General features: G+C 37.5%; 2 protein-coding genes across 22 annotated transcripts in view; one reads left to right on the top strand and one right to left on the bottom strand.

The window, feature by feature from the left end:
- LOC106845824 (uncharacterized) overlaps positions 1-20,911 on the top strand; it is a 96,107-nt gene extending 75,196 nt beyond the window's left edge. For 2 of the 4 annotated variants that reach the window (XM_070495962.1, XM_070495963.1), the window contains 3 exons: positions 11,412-11,533; positions 11,652-11,804; positions 17,231-20,911. Coding sequence is in view for 1 of the 4 variants with exons in the window: in XM_070495965.1 (XP_070352066.1) it covers positions 7,690-7,729 (40 nt within the window). In the remaining 3 variants the exon portion in view is untranslated. Of the gene's footprint in view, positions 1-7,689; positions 7,748-11,411; positions 11,535-11,651; positions 11,805-17,230 lie in introns of those variants that run through there. The other 2 variants (XM_070495965.1, XM_070495964.1) reach the window with 1 other exon arrangement.
- LOC123276100 (regulator of DNA class I crossover intermediates 1-like) overlaps positions 1-27,677 on the bottom strand; it is a 154,672-nt gene that overhangs the window by 29,996 nt on the left and 96,999 nt on the right. For 9 of the 18 annotated variants that reach the window (XR_011497508.1, XR_011497507.1, XR_011497520.1 and 6 more), the window contains one exon: positions 17,212-17,293. Coding sequence is in view for 3 of the 18 variants with exons in the window: in XM_070495951.1 (XP_070352052.1) it covers positions 17,215-17,293 (79 nt within the window). In the remaining 15 variants the exon portion in view is untranslated. The other 9 variants (XR_011497511.1, XR_011497514.1, XR_011497519.1 and 6 more) reach the window with 3 other exon arrangements.

Genomic DNA, 27,677 nt, shown 5'->3' with positions numbered 1-27,677 from the left:
GTACAACTGAAATTTCACAGTGTTATAAACTATTATGACCTCAATAAAAAAAAATCCTTATTTCACACAGGTTTTGAAAAGTTAAGTGACTAGCTTCAAACCTGGGTGTCCCAACCTAGATTTGAACATGGGATATCAGTTCCAGAGCTTATAGTCTTAGTCACTCTTCTTTACTTAGACTTAAAAGTATGGAGCATTGAAAGAGAGGTAGAGAGTTTGGAAGATGGCAGTGTAGGAGGACTCTGAACTCATTTCTTCCCATGGACACAACAAATCTACAACTACTTGTGAAACAGTTTCCTCTGAGAGAGATCTGGAAACTGGATAAAAATAACCCCCACAAGGGACAACACTGACAGGTGGAAGAGGCAGAAATACAACTCTGCTGAGGAAAAAACCACATCCTAGCCATGGCGCTTCATGGCCAGGAGCAATCTCAAAGGTACAGAGCTTCTCCCAGAGGAGCCAGGGATTTTATGCCACAATAGGCATCCCAGCCCTTGGATTCAGCACAACCAAGATGAGATCCCATAATACCTGGCTTTGCTGGCTTTGAAAACCAATAGGGAATACGCCCGGAAAAACCACAGAATTTCAGAGAAAGGAAAACCTGATCTTAAAGGGCCCACACACAGATTCAGCCGATCTGGAAACCAACACAAAAACACCAGAAAGAAAAGTGCATAGTTCATTAGTAAAACTGACTCACTTACTAAGGTTGGAGCACATCTCAGAGAGGCAGGAGGCAGCTGAGCCCACCCCCCACCCCACCCCCTGGACTGAGACACTGGTAGCAACCATTACTGTGACCTAGTTCAGTTGTGTTGACACAGACATTGGCAGCTGCCGTTGGATTTCCTCCTTTAGCCTGTTAGTGCAGGAATCTGTCCTACCCAATAGAGCACCCGTGGCAATCAAGCACAGCCAGGCAGCAGGCAGCCTGCCCCAGGGACTGGCCCTGCCCACAGCAAGCCCGCAGCAAACTTGTGGGTCCACATTGACAAGGTGTGTGTGCAGGCCTGTGTTGGTGGGGCACATGGGCCCACAGCAGACTTGTGCTGCTGGCCATTGCAAACAGCCACATAGAGGATCTGCCCCACATTCCAACACCTGAAATGATTGTACACTGCCACACCTGGAGCCAGCTCTACCCATCTACACTCCTGAGAGAGCTGACAATGGCCGCACACTACAGGGAGCCACACTGAAAGCCTAGAGCAATTGTGAACCCCTGAGCCTAGCAACCAGCCACAGTGGGGGCCTGACTCACTTAACAGCAAAATAGCAGTGGTTGTATGCTATTAGACTTTACAGCCAGCCATGCCAGGGCTTGCCCCATGCAATAAAGTCACTGCAGCAGCCACACCCAGCTGAGCCTTACAACCAGCCAGCTTGGGGGCCAGCCTAACCTACCCATGCGCCTGTAGCAGTAGCAACTCCACCACAACAGAAGGGCACACATAGCCCACACAAGGAAACATCTGGCACAGGTGATGAGAGAGGAGCACATTGCCAGGCTCCATAAAGCATCTCTTACATAAGGCCACATTTCCAAGATCAGGAGATGCAGCTGAGCTACTTAATACATACATATAACTACAGAGAAGTAGGCAAAATGAGGAGACAAAGAAATATGTTCCAAATAAGGGAATAGGACAAACCCTCAGAAAAAGAATTAAAGAAAACAGAAATAAACAATCTACCTCACAAAGAGTACAAACTAGTAGTCATAAGGATACTCCCTGATCTTGGGAGAAGAAGAGATGAACACAGAACTTTGACAAAGAATTGGAAAATATAAAAAAGAACCATTGAGAACAGAAGAATACAATAATGGAAATGAGAAATTCAGTAGAGAGAATCAATAGCAGAGTAGATGACACAGAAGAAGGATCCGCGATCTGGATGAAAGAGTAGAGAAAATCACCCAAGCTGAACAGACAAAAGAAGTTAAAAGAATGAGGACAGTCTAAGTGACCTCTGGGACAACATCAAGCATACTAACATCCATATTATAGGTTTCACAGAAGGAGAAGAGAGACACAAGGGGCAGAGAACCCAGTTGAAGAAATAATAGTTGAAAACTTCCCTAACATAAGGAAGGAAATAGACATCCAGGTAAAGGAAGTGCAAAGAGCACCACACAAGGTGAAGCCAAAGAGGTCCACGCCAAGATGCATTATAATTAAAATGTCAGGAATTAAAGAGAGAATCCTACAAGCTGCAAGAGAAAGGCAACAAGTTACATACAAAGGAAACCCCATAAGGCTATCAGCTGACTTCTCAGCAGAAACCTTACAGGCTAGAAGGGAGTGGCATGATATAGTCAAAGTGCTGAAAGGAAAAAACCTACAGCCAAGAATACTTTACCTGTCAAGGTTATCATTCATATCATGGAAGGAGAAAGAAAGAGTTTTCCAGACAAGAAAAAACTACAGGAGTTTATCACCACTAAACTGGCCTTACAAGAAATGTCAAAGGGACGTATTTAAATGGAATAGAAAAGACCGCAAATAGGAATAAGAAAGTTATCAAAGAAAAAAAAATCACTGGTAAAGGCAAATACAGTAAAGGTAGTGGATCAACCACCTATAAAGCTAGTATGAAGGTCAAAAGACAGAAGTACTAAAATTATCTAATTCCATGATAAGAAGATAGGGGATACACAAAAATAAAATAAGTAAAATATGATATAAAAAACATGAAATGTCAGGGGAGGATAAAAGTGTAGGGCTTTTAGTAAGAAGTCAAACTAAGAGACCATAAACAATATAGATTATTATTTACATAGATTATTATATACGAACCTTGTGATAATCACAAACCAAAAACCTATAATAACACATACAAAATAAAGAGAAAGGAACCCAAACATAACACTAAAGAAGGCCATCAAATCATGAGAGAACAAGAGAAGAAGGAAGGAACAGAGAAGAACTACAAAAACATCCAGAAAAAAGTAACAAAATGGCAATAAGTACATACTTATCAATAGCTACTTTAAATGTCAATGGACTAAGTGCTCCAATAACAAGACTAAGGGTGGCTAAATCGATAAAAATAAGAAGACCCCTATACATGCTGCATGCAAGACACACACTTTGGATCTAAAGACACTCACACACTGACAGTAAAGGGAGGGAAAATGATACTCCAAGCAAATGGAAACAAAAAGAAAGCTGGAGTGGCAATACTTATATCAGACATAATAGATTTTAAAACGAGAACAAGAGACAAAGGGCATAACATAATGATAAAGGAAGCAATTCCAACAAGAGGACATAAAACTTGTAAATATCTATTTACCCAACATAGGAACACCTATATACATAAAGCAATCATTAACAGACATAAAAGGAGAAAATGACAGTAACAAAATAATAGTAGGGAACTTTAACATTCCACTTACATCAATGAATAGATCATCCAAACAGAAGATCAATAAGGAAACATTGGCCTTAAGTGACACATTAGACCAGATGGACTTAGTAGATATATACAGAACATTCCATCCAAGAACTGCAGAATACACATTCTTTTTTTTGGTGAGGAAGATTGGCGCTGAGCTAACATCTGTTGCCAATCTTCCTCTTCTTTTTTTTCTCCCCAAAGTCCCAGTACGTAGTTGTATATCCTAGTTGTAAGTCCTTCTAGTGCTTCTATGTGGGATACCGCCACAGCATGACTTGATGGGCAGTGTGTAGGTCTGCACTGAGCATCTGAACTGGCAAACCCCGGGCCACTGAAGCAGAGCACACGAACTTAACCACTATGCCACTGGGCCAGCCTCCAGAATACACATTCTTTTCAGATGCACATGGGACATTCTCCAGAGTAGATCACATCTTAGGCCACAAAACAAGTCTCAAAAAATTTAAGAAGATTCAAATAATACCAAACAACTTTTCTGACCATAATGGTATGAAACTAGAAAACAACTACAAGAAGAAAACTGGAAAAGCCAGAGATATGTGGAGATTAAACACAATGCTAATGAACAACTATTGATCAATGAAGAAATTAAAGGAAAAATCAAAAAATACCTGGAGACAAATGAAAATGAAAATATGACATACCAAAATTTATGGGATATGGTAAAAGCAGTACTAAGAAGGAAGTTTACAGCAATACAAGCCTACCTCAAAAAACAAGATTTTTCTCAAACAATCTATCAGTGTGCTTCAAGGAACTAGAAAAAGGAGAACAAATGAAGCCCAAAATCAGTAGGAGGAAGGAAATAATAAAAATTAAAGCAGAAATAAATACAATAGAGACTAAAAAAATAGTGGAAAAAATCAATTAAACTAAGAGCTGGTTCTCTGAAAAGATAAACAAAATTGACAAACCTTTAGCTAGACTCACCAAGAAAAAAAGAGAGAAGGCTCAAATAAATAAAATCAGAAATGAAAGAGGACAGATTACAATGGACACCACAGAAATACAAAGGACTATAAGAGAATACTAAGAAAAGCTATACACCAACAAATTGGATAATCTAGAAGAAATAGATAAATTCCTAGAATCATACAACCTTCCAAAACTGAATCAAGAAGAAATAGATAATCTGAATAGACCAATCACTAGTAAGGAGATCAAAACAGTAATGAAAAATCGCCTAAAAAACAAAAGCCCAGGACCAGATGGCTTCCCCAGTGAATTCTACCAAACATTCAAAGAAGACTCAATACCTATCCTTCTCAAACTCTTCCAGAAAATTGAAGAGGAGGGGACGCTTCCTAACTCATTCTATGAGGCCAACATTACACTGACACCAAAACCAGACAGGGACAACACACAAAAAAAGAAAATTATAAGCCAATATCACTGATGAACATAGATGCAAAAATCCTCAACAAAATACTAGCAAATCAAATGAAACAATACATTAAAAGAATCATACACCATGATCAACTGGGATTTATCCCAGGGGTGCATGGATGGTGCAACATCTGCAAATCAATCAGTGTGATACACCACATTAACAAAATGAAGAATAAAAATCACATGATCATCTCAGATTCAGAGAAAGCATTCAACAAGACAGAGCATCCATTTATAATTCTTAAAAACTGAATAAAATGGGCATAGAAGGAAAGTATCTCAATATAATAAACGCCATATATAGCAAACCCACAGCTAACATCATACTCAATGGTGAAAAACTGAAATCTTTCCCTCTAAGAAGAGGAACAAGACAAGGATGCCCATTTTCACCACTCTTATTTAACACAGTATTGAAAGTCCTTGCCAGAGGAGTCAGGAAAGAAAAAGAAATAAAGAGATTCAAACTGAAAAGGAAGAAGTAAAATTGTCACTATTTGCAGATGGATTTTATGTATGGAAAACTCTAAAGAATCCAACAAAAAAAACTATTATAAATAATAAACGAATACAGTAAAGATGCAGGATACAAAATCTACATACAAGAATCACTTGCCTTTCTGTAACACAATGAAATAGGAGAAGGAGAAATTAAGAATACAATCCCATTTACAATGGCAAAAATATAAAATAAAATACCTAGGAATAAACTTAACCAAAAAGGTGAAAGACCTATACACTGAAAACTATAAAACATTGTTCAAAGAAGACACACAAATAAATGGAAAGATATTCCATGTTCATGGATGGGAAGAATTAACATAGTTAAAATGTACCTAAAGCAATCTACAGATTCAGTTCAATCCCTATCAAAATTTCCCAATGACATTTTTCACAGAAATAGAACAAGGAATCCCCAAATTATATGATATAGAACAACAAAAGACCCTGAATAGCCAAAGCAATCCTGAGAAAAAAGAACAAAGCTGGAAGTATTACACTCCCTGATTTCAAAATATACTACAAAGCTATTGTAATCAAAACAGCATGGCACTGGCACAAAAACAGACACACAGCTCAATGGAATAGAATCAAGAGCCCAGAAATAAACCCACACATTTTCAACAAAGGAGCCAAGAACTTACAATGGAGAAGGTAAAGTCTGTTCAATAAATGGTGTTGGGAAAACTAGACAGTCACATGCAAAAGAAAAAAATCATTATCTTACACTGTACACAAAAATTAACTCAAAATAGATTAAAGACTTGAATGTAAATTCTGAAACCATAAAACTCCTAGAAGAAAACATAGGCAATAAACTCTTCAACATTGGTCTTAGCAGTATCTTTTTGAATACAATGACTCCCCCGAGGCAAGGGAGATGAATGTAAAAATAAACAAGTAGGACTACACCAAACTAAAAAGCTTCACCACAGCAAAGGAAACCACCAACAAAATGAAAAACCAGGGGCTGGCCCATTGGTGCAGTGGTTAAGTTCACACGTTCCGCTTCAGCAGCCGGGGGTTCGCCGGTTTGGATCCTGCGTGCAGACAAGGCACCACTTAGCAAGCCATGCTAGGTAGAGGAAGATGGGCACGGATGTTAGCGTAGGGCCAGTCTTCCTCAGCAAAAAGAGGAGGATTAGCAGCAGAAGTTAGCTCAGGGCTAATCTTCCTCAAAAAAAAAGAAAAAAAAGAAAGAAAAAGAAAAAACGACCTAACAATTGGGAGAAGATACTTGGAAATCATATATCTGTTAAGGGGTTAATATCCAAAATACATAAAGAACTCATACAACTCAACAACAACAACAAAAATAACCCAATTAGAAAATGGACAAAGGATCTGAACATTTTTCCAAAGATATACACGTGGCCAACAGGCACACGAAAATGCAAATCAAAACTGCAATGAGCTATTATCACCTGACGCCGTTCAGAATGGCTATAATCATTAAGACAGGAAATAAGTGTTGGAGAGGATGTGGAGAAAAGAGAACCCTCAGACACTGCTGGTGGGAGTGTAAACTTGTGCAGCCACTATGGAAAACAGTATAGAGATTCCTCAAAAAATTAATAATATAACTACCATATGATCCAACTATCCCACTTCTGGGTATTTATCCAAAGAACATGAAAACACTAAGTCAAAAAGATTGCAGCATTATTCACAATAGCCAAGACATGGAAACAACCCAAGTTTCCATCAATGGATAAATGGATAAAGAAGATGAGGGGGATATATACACACAATGGAATACTACTCAGCCATAAAAAATGATGAAACCTTGGCATTTGTGACAACATGGATGGACCTTGAGGGTATTATGCTAAGCGAAATAAGTCAGAGGGAGAAATACAAATACCATATGATTTCACTCATAAGTGGAAGGTAAAAACAACAAGAAGAAACATAGACATAGATACAGAGATTAGATTGGTAGTTACTAGAGGGCAAAGAGGGGAGGGGGAAGGGTGAAGGAGTAAAAGGGCACATGTGTACAGTGATGGATGGTAATTAGACTTTGGGTGGTGAACATGATGTAGTCTAAACAGAATTTAAAATATAATGATGTACACCTGAAATGTACATAATGTTATAAACCAATCTTAGCTCAATAAAGAAAATAAACTTTAAAAAAAGAGATGGATAAGAAAAGATTGAAGATAACTCCAAGATTTTAATCAATTTCAAGTCAAGGAATGGAGGTGTTAACTCAAATAGAAATGTCATGAGAGGCACTAGTAAAGTAATACTTACTGTGCATATACTCACTACATGCCAGACAGTGTGCTAAGCACTCAGTATGCATTTTCACATTTCATTTCCCAACAGCCTGTGATAATGGTCTTTTGCCCTATTTTACAGATCAGGAAACAGGACTGCAACCTGTGCCCCTAAACTCTAGTTTGCACAAATGCAGACGGTGGGTATTTTGTTCAGAGCTGTATCACTAATGTCTCACACATAAAAAGCACTCATTATCTAAATTTTTGAATGAATGAGCACAGCTAATAAGGGATAGAGTCATGATTTGAACCCAGAACAGCCCAACTCCCACCTCCTGGAGAAGACATGGCATTCCCTTGCAGCCATACTGTGCTCAGGCCACAGCAGGATATCTAGCTGTGGATGCACAGCAGATACCTAAGTTCCAGCAATGGAGCTTGAGAAAAAGGTCGAGGCTAGAATAACCTTTCAGCATCCACGTGGAGATTGAAAAGCCCTAAAATTAGATGAGATGATTGAGAGAGAGGGTATAAACCCCGGAATAGAGCCTTAGAGAACAGCTATATTTAGAGTTGAGGGGAGGAAGAGGCATTTTGAAAAGGCAACGAAGACATATATGTCAGTGAGACAAGGCGAAGATATAGATCTAAAAGTAAAGGGGAAGGAGAAGGAGGGTTGTCAGCAATATCAACCACCACAGAGTCATCAGAGCCTCAAAATTAAGGCAAGATAAATGAATTTGGGGATCAGGAGGTCATTGAGGACTTTTGGGTGAGCAGATTCGGAAAACAGCCTGAGTAAGAGTCAGCTGGCATCTGGGTGGATAGGGGAGCAGGGCTGTGAAGGAAAGAGTGGGTAGTGAGGATGTAGAGCTCACTAGGATAAATTTGTCTGTAATTTCAAACAAGCTAGCAGTAGTAATAGGAGAGGGGTTGAACATTCGAGTAGAAGTGATCTTTTGTGTTGTAAAAAGAAGGGTCTAGTAGGAAGGAACTAAAGATGGCAGAAAGAGAACAGACTACTGATAGAACGTGACCCCAGAGGAGACAGCAGGAGAATGAGATGCAGGAGAATGAGATGCAGGAATGGCAGTCCTTAGAAAGGGCAAGAGACATGTTACCATTGGAGGTAGGAGAAAAGCTGAAAGAAAATATAGAAAAGTAAAGGTTCAGTAGAGAAAAAGTGAGGGCATTCAAATTGAAAGGAGCCAAGGTCTTAGTACCTATAAAGCAGAGGGAAAGATTCAAGGCTAGAGGACAGTAAGAAATATTTTAATTAATTGAGGCAATAGTTGACAAAATTTATTGAATGCCTACTCTGCTATAAGCCAAGAATTCAGTAGAGAAGACCATAAGGGATAAAAATAAAGAAGCATAATTAGGGACCCAACTGAGAAGAAATAGCATGAACTTTTCATAGAACCCAGCAGCATGGTTTCACAGTTTTGCCCAGCTTCTGAAAAGTGGTTATTGAAGGAAGTTAATGGTGCTGCACAGGGTTAGGAACTGAAATGGTGAGAATGGCAGACAAGGGTGGAGGAAAGAAAGATGGATTCTAGAGGCGAGAGAAGACAGTATTGGCATGGACTAAGCTGAGCGATCAGGTGAATGAATACTGAGAGGAGTTTAGAATCTAAACACTGTGATTTGGGTGTGGAGCAAGTTATCAGAAATGAGGAAATAAAGTGCTTGTAATCAGAAAAGGAATACTCTGTGTTTGAGAACTTAAAGAAAAATAGTTTCAGATCAAGCAAATTATGAAGTGCCCTGTCTGCATTTTCAGAGGTTAAATGAGGAAGTATCAAGCCACGGTATTAGATGGGCTAGAAGTAAAAATCAATGAATGTGGCAAAGGAGGAGAGCGGGTGGAGAAGATGACTGACCAGGCACCCAAATCATCAAGACAGGTAGGGTGTTATGATGGAGGTCACAGACACAGCAATAAGGATAGGGCTTGGATGTCAAGGTTCAAAAACAGAGGTTGATGGAGGCAGAACAACAGTCTAAAATAACAAGAAGGGATAAGAATGTTTTTGAGGCTGAGTGTATCTTGAGGTGCAATTCAGATTTCAATTAAGGTAAAGAATTGGAAGTTCAACCTGACAATCCATCTAAGACCATAGAAGACTTTGCTCCACCGTCGAACTAGGAGGCAAACAGCAAGGAGTGACTGATAGAGAAGTAAGCAAGGATGCACAGCAGAAAAGGAAAGGGTTGGCTGGAATAAGATATAAGCATTGTTCTCTGCCCTCATCTACCCTATCACCTCTTTACAGGACCCTTCTAATCCTTAACATTACTTGTAAGGCATTATCGCTATTTTACAGATAAGAAAAAGCTGGTTCTGAAATTTGAGTCTTGTCCTGACTGCAAAATCTAGTCTTTCTACAACATACTGACTCTCAGTGGTCTAAAAGTGTTACTGCAGCTTTCAAGGACTAACTGGAAATCGTGTCGGACTTGTATGAAAAATGCTATGAAACACAATATATATTTTTTTTGAGGTAGAATTGGCATATAACATGATATTAGTTTCAGGTGTACAACATGATTTAATATTTGGATATTTTGTGAAATGATCACCACAATAAGTCTAGCTAACATCTGTCACCATATATACAGATGTTTTTTTCTTACGATGGGAACTTTTAAGATTTACTCTCTTAGCAACTTTCAAATATGCAATACAATATTATTAACTATAGTCACCATGCTGTATATTAAATCCTCAGGACTTATTTCTTCTATAACTGGAAGTTTGGGCCTTTTGACCCATTTCACCCCACCACCACCCCCCCCAACCCCCTTCCCATAATGAACAACCTGTTCTCTGTATCTGTAAGCTTGTTTTGTTATTTTAAACAAAATCACACATTCAAGTGAGATCATACCTTATTTATCTTTCTTGGCCAGACTTATTTCGCTTAGCATAACGCCCTCAAGGTCTGTCTCTGTTGTCTCAAATGGCAAGATTTCCTTTTTTAAGGCTGAATAATATTCCATTGTGTATATATACATTTTTCTTTATCCATTCATCCACTGATGGACAGTTAGGTTGATTCCGTGTCTTCACTATTGTAAATAATGCCACAATGAACATGAGAGTAGATATCTTTCTAAGTTAGTGTTCTTGTTTTCTTTGGGTAAATATAAGTAAAATTGCTGGATCAGATGGTAGTTCTATTTTTAATTTTTTGAGGAACCTCCATTCTGTTTTCCACAGAGGCTGAACCAATTTACATTTCCACCAACAGTGCACAAGGGTTCCCTTTTCTCCACATCCTTCTCAACACTTATCTCTTCTCTTTTTGATGCTAGCCAGTCTAACATATGTGAAGTGATTTCTCATTGTGGTTTTGATTTGCATTTCCCTGATGATTAGTGATGTGGAGCACTTTTTCATGTGCCTATTGGCAATCTGTATGTCTTCTTTTGAAAAATGTCTATTCAACAACTAGAATATAGAGCTATGTACTGGGAGGGCTTTGGGGAGAAGAAGAAGAAGAAAAAAAAAAGAAGATTGGCAACAAATGTTAACTCAGGTGCCAATCTTTAAAAAAAAAAAATCTATTCAGAGCCTCTGCCCATTTTTTAATCAGGTTTTTTTTCTATTGAGTTGTATGTACAATGTATTTCTTTGTGTTGCTCTTGAATTATATTCAGCTCTAAAAAGTTCTATGTGAGCTTGCATATTTAATACTGTATATTTAAATCTTAACTTTCTTGTTCAAGAGAAACATCTTGGACCCTTTTCCTTAATGATATTAAGGAACTTCCAAATACATCCTAAATGATCACATTGAATTTCTGCAACTATACCCTAAAACACTAAGTTAATATTTATATTGCATTATTTTTCAGGTGTGAAAATGAAACCAAATTCAAAACAGAAGAAGTATTCTGGGCTTACAATTTGTGCCCTACTCCGTACTCCTGGACTGCACTTCTGGGCCTTATTTTATATGTTGTTTTCTTCGCACCTGGTAAACCAAAGGCTATTGTTGTGTTAATTAAGTTGTCTCTTTTTAGAGGAGACAAGCTACTCTTTTTAAAATTCCTTACATACTACTTTACTGAAATTTTTAATTTTGTATTTCTCAGGAATGGGACCAATGCCTTGGACTGTGAATTCTGAAATATATCCCCTTTGGGCAAGAAGTACAGGAAACGCATGTTCATCTGGAATAAACTGGATTTGCAACGTTCTGGTTTCATTGACATTTTTACACACAGCAGAGTATCTCACATACTATGGTAAGAGAATATTTTTTCCAGCTATAGTTTCATTTTTATTTTTCCTACTGTTTTTAGATATGCTATCATTTGTGATTGAAAAGACTAGATGGTTATATTTTTGCTGTTATAAATAGCTCTGTGTGGCTTTCTTGTTCCCCAAAGTCCTTGGAAATGGACGTGGAAAAAAAGAAGAGGAATTCTCCCTTCCTGAGCAGCATTGCTTCTTGTCCCTCAGTGCTTCATAGCCTTCACCCACCCACCCACTCTCCCAACCCAAACATTTCCCAGCTATCTCCCCAGTTGGAAATCTTCACAGCAGAGCTGTTAGTTTAATGAAGAAACACAGCCAACAGAGAATGGTAGAAAGAGGTAGGCAGGAAGTCTAGGGCTAATGCTTGAAGATGTCCCACGGCAGGGATGGAGTCGTGTCCAAGAGCAGAATCAGGGTAGGGCTGAAAGTAGCTCCCCCAAATGTCGCGCTGGGAGTTATGCCTTCCACTGTATCATCTACGCCATTCAGGCCACGGCATGTGCATTTCAGTGTCCACTGAGAATGGCAATTACCACTGCCAAAACTGTAAACATAACAGAAGGGTTCAAGTGAAAAGGTGTGGAGGCCGTAACTCAAAGAAAACAATATTGGGAAGTGGCTGAGTTAGGAAAAAACTTTGGGAAGGTACTTCAAGTCCATTTTTACCAAAATGAAATGTCTTTCTTTTTTTAGCAAGATGATTTCTTCATTGTCTGTATAAGTTTATAGATTGTGATTGGATTCTAAATTGATGAAATATGAGGTTTTCACTCTAACCCCCTAAGCCTCTATGCTGTATATGGAATGCCTGCTGCTTAGGCCATCCTCTGATCCCCTCCCCTATCACTCACCTCCCTTCATCTCACCCCACCCCATGATCTAAGCACTCATTATTCCTTTTTGCAATAACAGGTTCGTTTGTCAGCCCCTCTCCCCTTACTGCTGGACCATAAGTCCCATGAGCTCAGGCAACTACTACAGCTTGTTCACCATTAAATTCCCAGTGCCTTCCAGGGTGTGCCATTCACTTGATAAGCACTCAGAAGTGTTTGTCAAATGAATACACATGCAGATGAGTTTTGTAGATGAGTGATGAATAAAGGAAACATTATAAAAATTTATTCCTCCTCTCTTCTGAACATGCTGAATTGGTATTTACTTTTATTTAATACTATTTATCTACTGAGTATTATCTTTATAAACTCTTCTCTCTCCCAACCACCATTTAGAACATTTAGAAATACTTATTTTCTTGGAAAGGAAATGCACTGGCATTTTAAACTGGATATATATTCAGTATGTTCAGCTTTATCCCACTTGGCAATTAAAATTTTTACATAAATTCATAAAGTTATCTTCCTGACACCATGAGTATGAGCACAATAAATATTTACCCATATTTGCTGATTCCTGAGAACACATTTAAGACCTAAATATAGACTAACATCCTGAGGAAGCATTTTTTATAGAAATTCATAGACCAAATAATAGTCTACTTGGTAAGACTTCTGATAGCAAAGCTCCTCTTTCTTGAATTTATACTGCCAGAAAAACATGAGGCAACAGAAGTAAAATTTAAATAGGGCCTAGCCAGACTTCTTTCAAAAATATCCCATTAGAAGAAGCTTTTTGCTTTGTTACTAAGCCAAGCTTCTATCATGTCAGTGCACCGGTCAGTCCATTAGGTCTACTGCTTTCTAGTACTGGAACAATATTTCAGTTCAGGTTCATTTTTTCCCTGTTTTTTTTGATGTACATTTTAATCTACATGTTACTGATTTATGTAAGGTATATGTTTCTATTCCTAATTTATGAATATACACCATAATGATGTATTTCTCTGGAAATATCCATGTCTATTTCCTTCTTTTTTTGTTTTGTAAGACCTCAGATTTTGATTCCTTCATAAACTATACTGCTTAGACAGGTCTGCCTTGGACCCCATCCAGTAATGTTTTATAATATTACTAAAAATTATCATTAAACTGTCACCAGTATACCATTTTATGTATAGCATGTGTGACTGAAGTGATCCCTTGGAGAGCATTAGATCAAAGTTCCTGGGTTGAGGTATTGAAATTCAATCAAACATGGTCTTTGATTCCTCATTTTGCATAATTCAATTAAATACCTGTCGTAATCTGAAACTTAATGTAGGACTCTAGTAAGATTTATTTCCTTCCGAATAAAGCTGAGGAGTATCTGCACTGTTTAACAATCCTGACAGACATTTTTTTCATTTTCATTCCGAGGGGGGAATAATTAAGAAAGTGAGTTACATAATTGACCTGCCCGTTACATGCAGCAGGTCACAGCCTCCGGGCCTGCCCACCTCTGTGGCTTAACCACAGGTCTCACCAGAGAAGCCCACTTAGCTTTGGCGTTTGCTTGCTTTAGATTCCTCAGATTTAATAAAAGGGTCTTGTATTTTAATAGAATTTCCCTGATGTTATTTGGCTTGGGAATCTGGGTCACAAGCAAGAAGCTGCACGGCATTCAAGAATCTTCCTAACCCGTCTAGTTGGTTTTAACTGTACGAGTTTAGCACTAACAGATTTGATTTGTTACTTCTGATCATGCCTCTCTTCCTAAATTGTGAATTGTGATGAATATTTCCTCAATACTACATTTTATAAAGCCAAACTAGGTTTGCTCTGTTAGAGATTTTGGAGTTTAGCAGCCTGGTTTAGTCTAAAATGTTATACCAGTTGCACTTTTTTTTTTTTTTCTGTTTCTCATCATCATGATTATGATCCTTTCTTTGTTCCTCTCTGCTAAAGATTCCAATTCTGTTCTTACCTCCACAACTTTGCTTATCTGTAAACAGATCACAGGACTTCATCTCCTTTCATTTTTTTCTCAAAACTCCCACATTCTCCAAAGGCTAGCTTGTAAGTATCACCTTTTTGATGAAAACATTCCCAATTTATTGGTCATACCAACCTTGTTCCACTCTATCTCTGAAAGCATCTGTTGTGTTCCCTACTCATTTAGTAGAATTTGATTATGCTGTCTATCACTTTTTTGAGCAGCTAACATCCAAATTCTAATAGGCATGTAACATACATTATTTTATTCTTGCAGTTTGGCAAGGCAGGAATTATTTTCTCCATTAAATCAGGAAACTAAGGTCAAGAGAATTTAAGAAACTGCCCAAGGATTCAGCCTGGGTTGCTTTGTGATTGTCAGACTCTACAGAGCCATGGTGCCTTCCTTTCACTGTAACACTCAGCCACGCATCCCAGATTACCTGGTATTATTTTTTGGTTATTTACCAAGTATAAGACATAAAAAAATGTATGTTTGTAGTAAGTATTCAGTGTGAACCAAACAAATGAAATAAATGAGCCCTATATTTGTAAATAGAGTTGTGTTTTTATTAAAGAGAATTTGATTTATACAAGTCCAGCTCCTTAAGATTGTATGGCTTCTGATGACTTAATCTAACAAACTATGTCTTGATTTAGTCAACTCTTTAATATTTTTTCTAATTTATCATAATTTATCTCTATTTCCCTTCTGTTTTCTCAGGGCTCCTCATTCCAGAGAGCAGATTCTTTTGGGTGGCCAATTGAGCAGCATTTTTCCTCTGTAGTTTTCCTTGAGCCTTCCCAAGAAATGTTTCTGTGTATATTCCTGAAATGGTTATTTATACGTATGTCTTTAAGAATGTAGTCTTAATAATGTCTTTCCTATTCTGTGATGATTCAGCAGAACTGAGAAATGTTAATTCAGTTCTTTAATTGCTATGCTATTCATCTTAAAGACATATTTGAAAGTCAAGCTTTATGTTGTCTAGTTTAGCCCTTTATTTCAGATCTGTTACTCAATATATTCCATCTGGCAGTCAACAAGAGCACATTCATTCTCTAGACGCTCCAGTGTGTCAGGCTCTGTACTAGGGAACCCACAGACAAACAAGCCATAGACTCTGCCCTTAAGACCACTTTTGCTACTGAAACAGAAGAGGATGTCTCTCTCTCAAGCATCTCATAACCATCTCTCCAAAACCTGGTCCTGATTTGGGTTGTAAAATTTATAGAATTATAAACTTAAATCATAGCTGAGAAACCATCTTATTTTGCCGAATCAGGAAACTGAGGGCCAGAGAAGAGGTTAAATGACTATTTAGAAGTCACGTAGCAAGATTGAAATCCAGATTTTCCAACTTCCAATCTGATATGCTTTCTCCAGCCTTTGTCCCATTAGTTTGTCATCTTCCTTCCCCCATCTCATACACAGGATGGTCTGGACCAAGGGCCTAAAATTAGGCAAGGACTCCATTACAGTTAGTTGTTTCCAACCATCGAAAGTGAAAGCATAGGATCTTATATTTAAATTGGGAATTGGACTATAAAAGGAAAGGCCATCTTGGAAATATGTAAGAACATGCTCAAGTCATATACTCATATATCTCATCCATCTTGGCTTGCTGAATTGACACTTGGAAAACACAACCAGGTAGTAATTATGTCTTTGTGGTTGTGCTGCATTGACATGCATAGTCTTACAGCAAAACAAAATTCTCTGACCTCATGGAGCTTACATTCTAGAGGAGGAAAATAAAACAAATTAGTAAGCTTTATAGTATGTCAGATGGTGATAAGTGCTCTGCACCAAAAGAAAAGGACGACGACTATAAGGATCCAAGAGAAGGAACAAGGAGACTAGTTAGGAGACCACTGCAGCAGTGCAGATGAGGGAGGATGGCTGTCAGATCACAGACATCAGCGGAATGAGGAGAAGCGGTCATCTTCAGATTATATTTGAAGGCAGATCCAACAGGACTAACCAGCAGATTGGATACTGGGCAGGAGAGTGAGAGAAAAGTCAAGGTTGACTATCAGACTTTTGGAATGAGAGACCAGAAGGATAGAGCTGCCATGTACTCCAGTGAGTCATGAGTTCAGCAGTGTCATCATTGTATGTGGGTTCTGGAAATACTAGATAAATGAGAAAGAAATTTCTCCCTCAAAGTGCCTCCAGTCTAGTAGACAAGACAAATAATACATGCACATAATTATAATATTTCTTGGTTATTATGATAGGAGGCCTCAGCAAAGTGCTGTGAAAGCACATAGAGAAAAGTTATCTCTATCCAGCCACAGGAGAAAAGACTGCAAAGCAGAAGTTACATCTGAACCTGGTCTATCATTCTTCTTGAGTTTGGCCTTACAAGTTTAGAAAGGCAAATTACATTATATTCACAGGATTAGAACAATTAGAGTAAACCAGGCTGGCAGTAATTTTTGGTTCCATTTCATACCACAGTTATGCATGACTGACCAGAAAGGAAAGTCAAAATCAAGGACTGTTTCTAACCTAGGCCCCTCTCTCTCTATATATAGACCATATTTATATAGACCAAGTATATCTATGTGTATTTATACATACATATTATTTTCCATTGCAGGAGCCTTCTTCCTTTATGCTGGATTCGCTGCCGTGGGACTCCTTTTCATCTATGGCTGTCTTCCTGAGACCAAAGGGAAAAAATTAGAGGAAATTGAATCACTCTTTGACAACAGGCTATGTACATGTGGCGCTTCAGATTCTGATGAAGGGAGATATATTGAATATATTTGGGTGAAGGGAAGTAACTATCATCTTTCTGACAACGATGCTTCTGATGTGGAATAAATTTCAGCTGCTGATATATTTAGTCATTTAAACAACCTTGGGGGAGAAGAGCAGCAATGGATGACCTCACTGCCCTGCTTCTAATCTGGTTCTTTCCACAGTCTAGTTTGGAATGACTTCATATTCTAGAATATTTGATTAGGAGGAAGATACAACCATGATGACATTGTTTTTTTCACAAGCAGAAATGTAAAAAAATATTTACGGAGATTTTAAACTAATAATTATTGAGCAAATATGTGCAATTCCTTCCTGAGGTAGTCTAAAATGAATACTGTATCCAGTGACTTCAGTGGTATCCTTTTTTCCTAAGACCATATATAATTATTAGTGGCAGCTGAGTCAGTGCTGATCTAGCCAAATCATAATATGTATGATATACTTATAAAGAAGGATTCTGGGATATGATCCAAGGGTGTTTTCTGTCAAAACATGGCCTATTGGCCCTAAATTTTCCTAAGGACAAGTAGCTTATCTGTGATCAGCTATTAGAAAGTAAATTCCCTTTAAGCTTTCATCAACAGATTCGAAAGTGCCTCCTACAAGGGCACAGCTGTCCTTATCTCCTTTGGATTCCATATTTGGTTTCTCTCTCCAATTCAGCTCTTGAGAGTTCTTCAGAAACTGACTATGTACAGGCTATTTTGAACATAATGAAAAGCAGGTCTTTTAGGGTTTATTTTCATACATATTTTTTTGCAGCAGTGATAAGTATACATTTGCACAGATAAGCTAACAAGTTTTGATAAGTATATTTTATTACTAGAAAGTAAGAAAGAGAAGATTTTTCTGGACCCCTGATCGAGTTAGTCACTTCGGTATGCAACTTCAACACAAAATAGAGCTAGATCTTCAACTGTACTTCAGGGTCAGTTTTTGTTCATGCCAGAATCACCTGATATTCACCACACCTGCGATCGTCAACTCTGGAGTCCTATTTGTGCCTTCATTTGTGTTAAATAGCTGCTAGCAGACTATTTTTCCCCCCTCTTTTAATCAAATTTCTCAAACAAAAAAGGAAGAAAATCAGTGACAGAAATAATCCTGCTGTTATTGATGTTTGTTTAATTAAAGAGTGGGACTTATTTTTTTCTTAACTTATTAACTCTTCCTAATGGAATTGTCACATTTTATTACCTAATAGTACTTTGTCTTTTTTTACTCTAAGAACATAAACTAGTTTTTATTTTTGCACACCCTGTCTTGTTTTCCCTGACAATTTACCAAAAAAAAAAAAAAGATACATAGATTTGTCTGAGAGTGTTTCCTTTTTTCTCATGGTTGGCTTGGATTTTTTCCTTCTTGTCTAAGAATTGGGATTATCTATTGGAACAGATTGCTGGTTCTCATACAGCACATAACTTTAAGAAATGTTGACTTACCACATGCCTACAATGTCCTTTCAAAGTGTTCCTTGGTTTTTATGCTCATTCATCAAGGAACTCTAATTTTTGCTCTTATATTAAGAATTATATAGTATGTACAAAATTATTCATAAATTACTTATTAGTTCCAGTGAAAATATGAATGACTCACCTGTGGCCAGTTAGGAACACATAAGTTTGGTGCATGTTAACATGGCTCTAAACATTAAATAAGGTACTTTTTGGAATGAAAAGGTGGCTGTCTCTAAATTCAATGTGTTTCTGCCAGTCTCCAAGATGTTTTGTTCTTCTCTTAAAGTCTGGCTTGTTCCTATCACAGTTATCAAAGCTGAGAATGTAGCCAAGAAGGTTCATTCTCTCAGCAACCAGGGGTATACGTGTTTAAACGGTCACTTTACTGGCCTAAAAATCCTTCAGCCAAAAAAGTTTTCTCCCTTTGGTCATGTCATGTAATAAAAAATATTATTTTTTCCTTCAATTAGGTGCTTTGACAATTGATTTATAAGGGGATAGTAATATTAATTTTTCCCAGAAAAGCAGATGAGATTTAATGGAGAAAATTATTATTCTATTGATATTTCTTACCCCGTAAGAAATTTCTTATCTGTGTAATATTTCTCACAGATCAAGTGAAGTGGAAAACAAGCTACTGTGTGGTAAAATCAGAATATGATGGGGAGAAAAAATATTTAGACCAATAAAGTGCCCTCTTTAAAAATTTATGTTTCTGATTTATCCAAGTAATTGCCTCAATTCTTCTCTTTATTGTATACATAGCCTTAACTATATGCTTATATACTCAGCTGGGCTGGATGCACAGTAACTTTATTAAAGGAGCAGCTCGACTCTTATTATTTCCTAAAGCAGAACATGGCCTGTTCTCCCCGACATAAGCAGATGGTGTTTGCAACTTTCCATCCATAAATGCACATAACAGGGAAAATCAGCCACAGTTCTCCTCCCCATTCTCCTCAGCTTCTTTAAAGGACTATTTGTTATTTATATGATGATAAAGATAGATAACATTCCATATCTTTGAAGTACAAGACAGAGAGGCGTAGTTATAAGAATTATTTATAATTTTTTAAAAACAAATAACTACTTGAAAAGGCACCTTATAAAATGAGGGTATTATTTTTAGATTCAGTGAACATTTATAGTACATTACAAATTGAATGTTTGAATTTTGCAGGCTTTTCTATATTACGCAGCTTTTAAGTTCTCAGAGTCTTTGGCTACCACTATCAACTTGAAAACATTCCGTTTTCATTCCGAAACATCATCAAATACATATTTTATAGGACGATTTGTTTATATGTGTTATATTTGACTTACCATATTAAAGCACATTAAGCATCATGCTTTTAACTGAAATTATAGGTTTCCTTCTAAACATGCTGCAGATTCAACAGAGGTATATTATGTTTTAGGGAAATTTAGTGAAGGAGGTCATCACCCCTATTGAGGCTTAGCCTGGATGGCTGATGAGATCTGCACTAGACTTAAGAGAATATAGCATTTCATCTGCATCTGAACACATAAGGCTGAATGTGATGTCAGATAGGTTTTACACATTTGGTATTAATATTTTTCTTCAATATAAACATTCCTAATAATTTTGATTGTTGCACCGTAGTCAATAATTATCCAAGGCATGATTTTTAATATGTATCTAAAGATCTAAATTAAAATTAGACTTAAAATATAGTATTTCCATTTGAATTTTGTTCCCAGTCATATGCGGTAGTTAGTTCCCTGATGGAAAATGCTATGAGAGTAATGCTATCAAGTGCTTTTTCATAATTTTATTTTACCACTGAACCAGATTTTAGTATATGTCTAAACATTATTTTTTAAGTTATTCACTCTAAAATGGTAAATCCATTAAAGCAAAGAATTTATAAATTGTTTACTATAATTTCAAAATCAGTTATCCAGAGGAAGAAGGAAGAGGAAAAACGTAAGTTGACAACTTACCCTTTTGCTTTTACACAGAAAGTAAAATTGAAATGTATTCTAATAATCCACAGATCCTGGGGGAGGACAGTCTAGAAAATACTATCCATATGTTATCTAAGAGAGTCTCAATTTATAAACTTTATCAGTGTCATTAAATACTGTAATACAGTGAGGGGAGTGGGAGGATTCTTTTGATTTTATTTCATTGGCATAGTAATTAAGAACAATAAAATTAATGAGATGTTTTGTTATAATCAGATTTTTTTTTTTTACCATTCTCCTAGTTATAAAATCTTAAATTATACTAAGCACATAACAACTCAGATTTATACAGTTATTGGGACAAGTTTTAAATTACCAATTTCAGACCTTTGCACTAACTATGAATAAAAGAATGACATAACAGGTCAGCAGCAGGGAATTCATAATTTGTGCTTTATAGCAAAACATATTAAATTGTGGATAAAATTTACAGCTCATGTGTAGCTGCTGCCTATAAAAGACTCAGAGGTGTTCTCTGGATTAACGTTAATACCCTATTTTCTGTCCTTTTCTATCAGTTGTCTTAGCCTCATGTACAGTAATGTTAAGCTAATTTGATGAAGTGATTTAGGTTGTAGCAGCGTATCAATTATCAGTACATTCAGGTCTTCTGGGTGAGCAGTATTGCTACTATTTTCTAGAAAGGGTAATCATTTTAAAATGCCAAACAGCTAACTGCTACCAACTCTCTTATATATTGTCTCCTAGAGAAGCAAATTTTTGTCTGCCTATATACATCAGAAAGATAGTTCCTAAGAGTGTTAATGACGTTCAGAAGTACATGAATTTTATCCTCATAATTTGCTTGTGAGTGTAAAACAATGTAATTCCTATAAAACTTTACTTTGTATGTATAAAACAGTCTGTTGCACTTGAGTGATTTGGTCTGTGGAATGTTAAATACTTACTTTCATTTAGCAGTAATATTCAGATTTTTATTTTAGACAGTTAAGTTCATGTGTTTGATTTTGTCACATCAGTATAAATGAGAAAAAGAAATACAGCTTACAAGTACTCAAAAATAAAAACCAGTATTTTGTAAAGTTTTAAAATGTTAGCAAATTTAACATCATTCCATCTTATTTGAAGGTTAAAAAAGATGAGATTTAACTCTAGCCAAAGTAGAAATTTATATTCTACATGTCCAAACTGGTTCCTAGCGGCTTTTGGACTATATCTCACTTGATGTTATAGTATCTCTTATTTGTAATAAATGTTCAAATTTCTACTTAGAAGCGCTAATGTACATCTAGATTAAATCAAAACACACTTTTATGCTTTTAAAATGTTTTCAAAATATATATTTTAATTTCTAGGTGCATGTTACATAGTGTTTAACACTTCACATGTCTTGGCAAATTCAATATAAATATTTATTCCTACACGTGACATATGGGGTATCTCTTAAAAATTATGAACATTTAGCATTTCCTTCAAAGTCATTCTAGCCTCTAGCTGTATCAGAAGTATTGTATATTTTATGGAGATTTAGTGATGTATATGTAAATGATTTTAAGTTATTTTATTGAAGTTCAATCGTTACATAAAATGAAAATCTTTTTTTAAAAAAAGTGTCAGTGCCAGAACTGTAAATGAAAATAATCAAATAAAAGTTAAGACAATTCATTACTCATATATCTCCCTTGCACTTTTTATTTTCTCTACATCTCTTCCTTAGATTTTAGGATCTAGGTTACACAGTAAAAGCATCTACAAAGATTACCTACCTCTACATATTTATGCAGGCCTACTCATTTTAATGATATTTTCCCTCTTTTGAGCATAGGTAAACACAACTATCTTTGAAAAATATTTTATAGGGACCAGCCTGGTCACATAATGGTTAAGTTCTCACACTGCATTTCAGCGGCCCAGGGTTCATGGGTTCAGATCCCAGGCATGACCTACACACTGCTCATCAAGCCATGCTGTGGAAGCATCCCACATACAAAAAAAGAAGAAAACTGGCACAGAGGTTGGTTCAAAGACATATTCCTCAAGCAGAAAGAGGAAGATTGACAACAGATTTATCTCAGGGCCAATCTTCCTCATCAAAAAAAAAATTATAATACCTAAAAATTGTTCCAAGGAATTACTCTAAACATAAAACTTTGAAATGAAATGCTTAGGAATTCTTGAAATATTATTTCTGGTCGTTCTCAGAAGCAGACATTGACATGAACCATTATATTAGGTTCACAAAAATTATTTTTGGTTATTGCTTTGTAAATGAAAATGAAACACCTGCTGGATGAACAGTTGACATTCATCCTGGAACTCTGTTGCTCTCCATTGTCACTCTGCTCCAACAGCAGCTTTTACTACAAGCATTACATTACTGTTTGATCTGGGCAGCCACTAGACTTTCTCCATAGTTAGGGTGTGCCATCCCAAGCCCAACCATACAAACAGCCCAAGGAGATCCTCTGAAGACACTAGATCCACGGTCATTCAAAGTCTTTCAATGAAGTTGCATCTTAACCAAAGATTCTCATCAGCAGGTAAGGCAAAAATCCTATAAATTATCATAAAGTGTCCACCCACCTGGACACCTGACTAGTATATACGTCTGTATCAGTGGCCAGAAAAGTCCTCATTCAGTTGCCTAATCCTGTGGGGTAAACGTTGTCATCCTTTTATGGATACTAAAACTTAAGTTCAGAACATTTTGGTGATGGGCCCAGGATCACACACTAGGAAGTGGTAAAAAACTTTTCTCTGCATTGAATACTCCAACAGTCTTCCTCTCTTGGTCCTCATTTGGAATGTTGTCCTGTCAGACCCAGGCAGAAAGATTAAAAAATAGACATTGTGGGCCCAGCCAGTGGTGCAGTGGTTAAGTTCACACACTCCGCTTTGGCGGCCCAGGGTTCACAGGTTCACATCCTGGGCACAGACCTACACACCGTCATGAAGCCATGCTATGGAGGCATCCCACATACAAAATAGAGGAAGACTGGCATGGATGTTAGCTCAGCGACAGTCTTCCTCAAGCAAAAAGAGGAAGCTTGGCAACAGATGTTAGCTCATGATCAATCTTCCTCGCCAAAAAAACAAAAAGAAGACATTGTGGAATTCCTGTGTAATAACTTCAATGGTGTGCAGAAAAAGAATCAGATACCTCATTTTAACCTGAGGTATAGACACAAATCCTGAAAACCTTTGATTTCAGGATTCTTCTCCAAATATGAAGCAGTATACAGTAAAATGTTTTAACAGATCAGACTGAACCCAAATTGTCTAGGTTTTAATCTCAGCTTTTCTGCTTAGTGCCTGGTAACCTAAATTACTCATTTTCTTCTCTATAAAATGGAGATGTTGTCACTATCTACCCCATAGATGTGTTCTGGGGGTTACATCAGTTAATCACATAAAACACTTAGAGCAATGGAATGTCGAAAGTGCTGGGTAACTGTTGGCTGTTCTTAGTATCACCATCCATTTACCATCCCTGATACCGCTAAGGTCATGATGCCCAAGGAACAAACAATATTCTTATAAATTCCCTTCCTGGGAACAACTGCTAGGGACAGGAGCACATGGGCTTCTTTGACATATGTCATACAGTCTGTGTGACTGCAGCAGCCAGGCTCCCTGCTGACCAGAATGCTTTGAGCTCTACCTTTCTCCATCTCTTTTCCATGCGTATCCTCCTAAATCGCACAGTTGATGGGAAGCACGACCTTCTCATATTCTCCAGATTATCAGGATTTAATGTAAATTTCTATTTATGTGATCTCAGTCAAGAAACAAAAATAATTTTATAAAATCTTTAAGTACTCTATCATTTAAATTCCTTTCAGCATTAAAAAATAATCCTTGAAATCCTCTCCAAATGAAACTATTAACTCTTCACTAATGGTTATATTGAAATTAAACTCATACAATTATAGATGCTATGAATTCAACATGAAATATTTATGGTCTTTTTTTATCTTTCACATTTCATGCACTGTTCCACTACAGTTACAAAAATTAATTTCAGATGATGAGCATGCCAAATAAGTTCATTTTTTACATGAAAGAAAATATTGGCATGCTTTACTTTTAGCAAATGGATACTAAACTCACAAAATAGATTTTTTAAAGCAGTAGTTCTCAAAGTATGGTCCTCAGATTAGCAGCACTGGCATCACCCGTGAGTTTGTTACAAATGCAAATCTGTGGGCCTCACCCGACCTACTGAATCAGAATCTCTAGGGATGTAACCCAGGAAACTGGGTTTTTTTCCTTTGAAATATAATTGATATATAACATATAAGTTTAAGGTATACAACATGTTGATAAATTGCAATATGACTACCACCATAGTGTTAGCTAACACCTCTATCAGTTCACATAATTATCATTTCTTCTTTGTGGTGGGAACAATTAAGATCTAGTCTCTTAGCAACTTGGAAGTTTATAATACAGTATTGTCTATAATCACTATGCTGTTCATTAGCTCTCCAGGACTTACTTGTCTACTGCTCCAAGTTTGTACCCTTAACCAACATATCTCCAATTCTCCCAACCCCCAGCCTCTGGTAACCACCATTCTACTCTCTGTTTTTACAAGTTCAGCTTTTTTACATCATGATCTATATTTTAGCAAACTCTTCGGGTTATTCTTACACACATGATAGTGTTAGAACTACTGCATTAGAATTTTGAAATCATTTTAAAAAGGAATCAGCAGGGGCTGGCCCCATGGCCGAGTGGTTAAGTTCACATGCTCTGCTTTGGCAGCCCAGGGTTTCACCGGTTTGGATCCTGGGCGTGGACATGGCACCACTCGTCAGGCTGTGCTGAGGCAGCATCCCACATGCTACAACTAGAAGGACTCACAACTAAAATATGCAGCTATGAACTGGAGGGATTTGGGGAGAAAAAGCAGAAAAAAATATATATTGGCAACAGCTGTTAGCTCAGGCACCAATCTTTAAAAAAAAAGGAATCAGCAGCATTTTCTTTCAAATGGTGAGCTCATCTAGCAAATAATAAACTGAGTGGATTTATATGCAAGTTACTTAGGAATTCATAAAGCTAAGTCATTTCCACCTCAGGGGCTTTGCACGTGGTGTTACCTCTGTCTGGTATGCTTGTCACTCTATGCTTCATGTATCTAGCTCCCTCTTGTCATTCAGATATCAGCTCAAAATCATCTCCTCTGAGCCTGCCTTGCCTATACAATTTAATCACCTCCTTCCTCCCCAATATATTATCATGTCACCTTGTTTTATTTTCCTCCTAGTATTTATCACTATTTGAAAATTATCTTTCTCATTTCTTGTCTGTTTCTTCAACTAGAATATACACTGCATGACAGCAGGGAACTTGTATTATACACTACTGATTCTCCAGCACCTCATACAGTGCCTAGCACATAGTATGTTCTCAATAAATATTTAAAGACTGAATGGATGCATGCATTGCAGGTGCTCCTGTGGCCCACAAAGGAGCAGTGGAAGTTTTTCACAGACTGGAAAAAAATGATTAAAATTCCACATGGCACCAGGCCATTATCAAAGAGCATGCTTTGTAAATGAACCTCTGTATAGCAAAGATGTTTTAATCCAATAGCAAATTCCATTTGGTATATGAATATGTGTATGTTCGTATAAACTCATTTGGATGATAAATTTGTTTTCTTATGATTCTTGTTAAAAGAGGGCAAATCTAATGACAAAAATCATTAAATATTAGGATAGCAACGTTAGGATGGAATTTACATTTTTTTTTTGTTTTTTTAAGATTTTATTTTTTCCTTTTTCTCCCCAAAGCCCCCCAGTACATAGTTGTATATTCTTGGTTGTGGGTCCTTCCAGTTGTGGCATATGGGATGCTGCCTCACTGCTTGAGGAACAGTGCCATATCCACGCCCAGGATTCGAACCAACGAAACACTGGGCCACCTGCTGCAGAGCATGCGAACTTAACCACTCGGCCACGGGGCCAGCCCCAAATTTACATGTTTTTTAATAAATCCTTCTATTTCTACATTTTCTTTATAAACCAACAACTCACGCTTATTATATGGCAGATACTTTATACATATCATTTCATTCTATCCTCACAAAAACTATTGAGGAATGACATCAGCATGATGGCAGAGTAAGCTCTTCCCTTAGTCTCTCCCCCTAAGATGTAATGAAAAGGACATTCATAAACCAATAGGGGACACTCACACAACACAACAGACATCTGAGAGATCCACATAGCCATATGTCTAAAGGTGGGGGTGCTGGAACCCCAGGAGGCAATGGAAGAAGGTAAGTGGATCTCCTCTCCCTCCCCAGTGGCAGTGATCTAGGACATGGGCCCTCGTGTGACAGCTGGTGCTGACTCTGAGAGGAGAAGGGGGAAAAGGCAGCCCTCTGCAGGAATGCTCCACACCAAGGTGGTTAAGCAACCACAGGGCTGCCCTCACCAAGCTGAGCAGCCAAGGCAGGCAGCCAGTGAGTGCAGAACAAGGAGCACAGGTGGGAAAGAAGGTGCCCCTTGGCCCCCATATCACCTGGTTCGTCAGCTTAGCCAGTTGGCCAGAGTGGAGGATCCCAACCAGAGTGCCTGTACCTACCTGGGTAAAGCAGTGGCAGCAAAATGCAGAAAGCCCTTTTGGCACAGCTTCCAATGGATGGGCACAACAGACGGGTTGTGGCAGGCTCAGAAAACACAGCTCCTGACCCCCGCCCCAGTGGTGGCAGGTGGAATCTACAACCAGATACTACCACTATGCAACAGCAAAAGTCCACCCCATCAAACAACATGAAAAAACTTATTAATATGCCAGAACAGAAGGAAAATGACAAGTACCCAGAAACCAATCCTGAGCCAAAGAAATTTACACTCTAAA

This window comes from Equus asinus, chromosome 23 (assembly GCF_041296235.1).
Source record: "Equus asinus isolate D_3611 breed Donkey chromosome 23, EquAss-T2T_v2, whole genome shotgun sequence".
NCBI lineage: Eukaryota > Metazoa > Chordata > Mammalia > Perissodactyla > Equidae > Equus > Equus asinus.
This window is presented reverse-complemented; position numbering and strand designations above follow the sequence as displayed.